Source organism: Cydia pomonella, unplaced genomic scaffold, assembly GCF_033807575.1.
Source record: "Cydia pomonella isolate Wapato2018A unplaced genomic scaffold, ilCydPomo1 PGA_scaffold_136, whole genome shotgun sequence".
Lineage (NCBI taxonomy): Eukaryota > Metazoa > Arthropoda > Insecta > Lepidoptera > Tortricidae > Cydia > Cydia pomonella.
Genome location: NW_026907779.1, coordinates 21,411 through 25,002, shown reverse-complemented (window position 1 = coordinate 25,002; position 3,592 = coordinate 21,411). Strand labels below are relative to the sequence as shown.

The following is a 3,592-nucleotide window of genomic DNA, read 5'->3' as shown; positions in this document are numbered from 1 at the left end:
AGCCGTGATGCAGCAACAAATGCTCATGCTGCAAGACCAAGTGAAAAATGTCACATCTGCAGAGGTCAAAAGCCGCGTCTCCGTGCCCTGGCCGCAGCCTTTAGAAGTTGATGATGGCGATCCTTATGAAAATCTTACCTTTTTTAAGAGCCGCTGGGAAGATTATTGCATTGCTACCGGAATGAATAATTGGAGTGCCGAAAAAGAAGAAACAAAATCAGGCCTTCTCCTGAGCGCAATCGGTAGCAAAGCTATGAAAAAATATATGGATTTTGGATTGTCCGAGATAGAAAAGAAGAGTCATAATAAAATATTTGCAAAAATGGAAGAGGCCATATTTCAAAAAACAAATGTAATATACTCGAGGTACTTGTTCAATATCAAAAACCAGAATGAAGAAAGCTTTGACGAGTATTTACTGGCTCTAAAGAAACTGGCTAAAAGGTGCAATTATAAAGAGTTTGAAGAAGAGATTTTAAGAGACAGAATTGTGGTAGGAATAAAGGATGGTGAAGTTATCAAAGAGTTATTGAAAAAGCAAGACCTAACTTTAGAAACAGCCATAAACATTTGTCGTGCTTCCGAAGGTGCAGCTGCTCAAGTTGCAGATTTACAGAAATCAGAAGCAGTTAACAAGATTTCCAAGAATAAAAAGTTTAAAAATGACACACCTAAGAAGTGTAAATTTTGTGGAGGTGTTCATGTGTACCAAAAGAAAGTATGCCCAGCCTGGGGACAGCGTTGTGATGAATGTGGGGGCCGAAACCATTTTAAAAATCTTTGTAAGAAGCGTGAAACAGTAAAAGAATTACAAGAAGACTCGGATGATAGTGTCATCATAGCAGAGGTGAGGCACAATGAAGAGTCAGGTCATGCAGAGGCACCACTTTTGTTCCATATCGGTGAAAAAAAACAGAAAATATACTGTACTCTGGACACAGGAGCAGCAGTTTGTGTGATGGGAGCAGAATATTATAAAAAGTTAACGGGACAAAAGGACTTATTGTCTTTGACTCCACCAGTAAAAAAGTTGAAAGCTTTTAATGGCTCTCCCATCATTAACTATGGAAATGCATCCTTCATAGTAACCAGAAAGAATAAGGATTATAAATTAAACTTTCACATCGTCAATGTAAACCATGAACCGCTTCTATCAGAGAAAGCTTGTTTAGCTCTAGGCTTTATTCAATACTGTGATGAACTATCAACAGACCTGGATCGTTCTAAAGCTAAGCAAATAATGAAACAGTATGAAGATGTCTTTGAGGGTTATGGCAGCCTCCCGGGTGAAGTGTCATTGGAGCTGGATGAATCTATTCCTGCCCGCATTCAGCCTGCACGTCGAGTCCCAGTTGCTCTAAAAGAAAAATTAAGAACAGAACTGGAACAACTGGAAGCCGATGGTATCATAGCGAAGGAGACACAGCACACAGATTGGGTAAATAACATATTAATTGTTAGTCGTGATTCAAAATTCAGATTATGCTTAGACCCTATTCCTTTAAACAAAGCATTAAAGAGGCCAAATTTCCAATTCACTACTCTAGATGAGATGTTGCCTGAACTCAGTAAAGCAAAGGTTTTTAGCACACTGGATGCTAAGAAAGGATTCTGGCAGTGCCGTCTTACTGAAGAAAGTAGTAAACTGACTACATTTTGGACTCCGTTTGGTCGTTACAGGTGGCTCCGACTCCCGTTCGGGCTCTGTTCATCGCCTGAGATCTTCCAGCAACAACTCTCCAGCCTCCTAAAAGACATAAAGGGCATCGAGATTATAGCAGATGACATTTTAATTTACGGTGTTGGAGAGACCATCGAAGAAGCAGTGTTGGATCATAACAGTAAATTGGAAAAATTACTAATAAGGTTAAGAGAAGTAAATTGTAAGTTGAATAAAGATAAAGTAAATCTGCTAAAAACATCAGTGAAATTTTATGGACATATATTAACCAACGAAGGTTTAAAGGTGGATAAAACTAAGGTAGAGGCTATTAACAACATGCCCACTCCTACATCTAGTAAGGATGTTTTACGTTTTCTGGGAATGGTTGGATACCTTAGCAGATTCATAAACAATCTTAGTGTTCAAACTACACATCTTAGGAGGCTTACTAGAAAAGATGTGGATTTTGTTTGGTCTGAAGCAGAAGATAAAGAATTTAATATGATAAAAAAGAAAGTTACTGATTTGCCTACACTGCAATATTTTGATGTAAATCAAGAAGTTATTCTAGAATGTGACGCTAGTGAATATGGCTTGGGTGCTGCAATGTATCAAAACAAGCAGGTAATAGCTTTTGCATCTAGATGTTTCACAAAAACTGAAAAAAAATATGCTCAAATAGAGAAAGAAATGTTGGCAGTGGTGTTTGCTTGCATACGATTTAATCAATATGTAGCTGGTAATAGTAAAATTATTGTCAAGACAGATCACAGACCATTAATTAATATTGTAAATAAACCACTGATTGAAGCCCCAAAGAGACTGCAAATGATGCTACTTACGCTACAAAAATATAATGTACAGTTACAGTTTATTCAAGGAAAAGAAAATGTTGTAGCAGATGCCCTATCCAGAGCTCCGGTTCAGGAAGTAGGTGACACTTATGATCTGGAAAGTAAAATTAAAGAAAAAAAAGTTTTTAAACTGATAAGCAAAATTTCAAGTCCAAAATATTTAAAAATCACAGATAAACTCTTAGAAAAGATTAAGAGTCCTTATTCCTACAGACGAGCGTATTTTGTAAAATGCTTCCTTTTTCATTCAAGATTACGACGTAACTATTAGTATTTATTCAAAAACTGGTAACGTACTTAAATAATCGTTTCCTAAACTAGCGGCTCCAACAGTTCAAATTTTCATTTTCTCTTTTAAACCTCTTTTTAAATGAGTTTTTTTGGGAGTCTTTTCCAAATTTTGCAGTGAGATGTGGCGTTTCGGTTCTCAATTTTGCTGTAAACAAGAATCATTTGGTACATGAATGACTACAATTTGATTCAACATATCTCGTACGAGGGGCTGGAATGATTAACAATCGAAGATTCATTTGAAAAATCTGATTAAATACCTTCCGAGTTTTCTTCATTTTTTTGGCGAAAACAGGATTTTATTATTTTTTTTTTCCGCAAATTGTACGCATATTTTGCTTTAAAAATAATATTATAGCAAACTGTAACTTTATGTTAACCTATAAAAAAAAAATCATAACTATGGGACCTACATTGCCGTAAATTTATATTTTTTTAAAACACGTATAAATCACGCAGCAGCGACGCCCCGCTCTCAGTCCGCGCGGAGCGCGCTTAGAGGACGGACCTGTGCTCGATTGTCAGGCATTCGTTGCGATCGTAATCAGCTACGGAGTTCCGAGAAGTGCTATATACTGCGATTAGAAAATCTTAATAAAAGTTCATTTTTTACACTATGCTTAACAGACTCTCGCTTATTGATGGATTTTCAGTGGTCCTTTTTTTTAATACTACGTCGGTGGCAAACAAGCTTACGGCCCGCCTGATGGTAAGCAGTATCCGTAGCCTATGTACGCCTGCAACTCCAGAGGAGTTACATGCGCGTTGCCAACTCTAACCCCCT

General features: G+C 37.2%; 1 protein-coding gene across 1 annotated transcript; it reads left to right on the top strand.

Annotated features, from left to right (window-relative positions):
• The first annotated feature begins 6 nt into the window (after nt 1-6).
• LOC133533230 (uncharacterized) lies at nt 7-2,040 on the top strand. The gene is made up of 2 exons (XM_061872184.1): nt 7-1,438; nt 1,681-2,040. The coding sequence occupies exons 1-2, from the start codon at nt 8-10 to the stop codon at nt 1,717-1,719; spliced, it is 1,470 nt and encodes a 489-aa protein (XP_061728168.1). The 5' UTR covers nt 7; the 3' UTR covers nt 1,720-2,040.
• The last annotated feature ends 1,552 nt before the right edge of the window (nt 2,041-3,592 follow it).

Excerpts from the sequence above, each read along its gene's own strand:
- LOC133533230 (XM_061872184.1), top strand. The coding sequence starts at position 8 with ATGCAGCAACAAATGCTCATGCTGCAAGACCAAGTGAAAAATGTCACA. Across the intron at positions 1,439-1,680 it reads AGACACAGCACACAGATTGG|GTGGCTCCGACTCCCGTTCG; the intron begins GTAAATAACATA and ends TGGTCGTTACAG.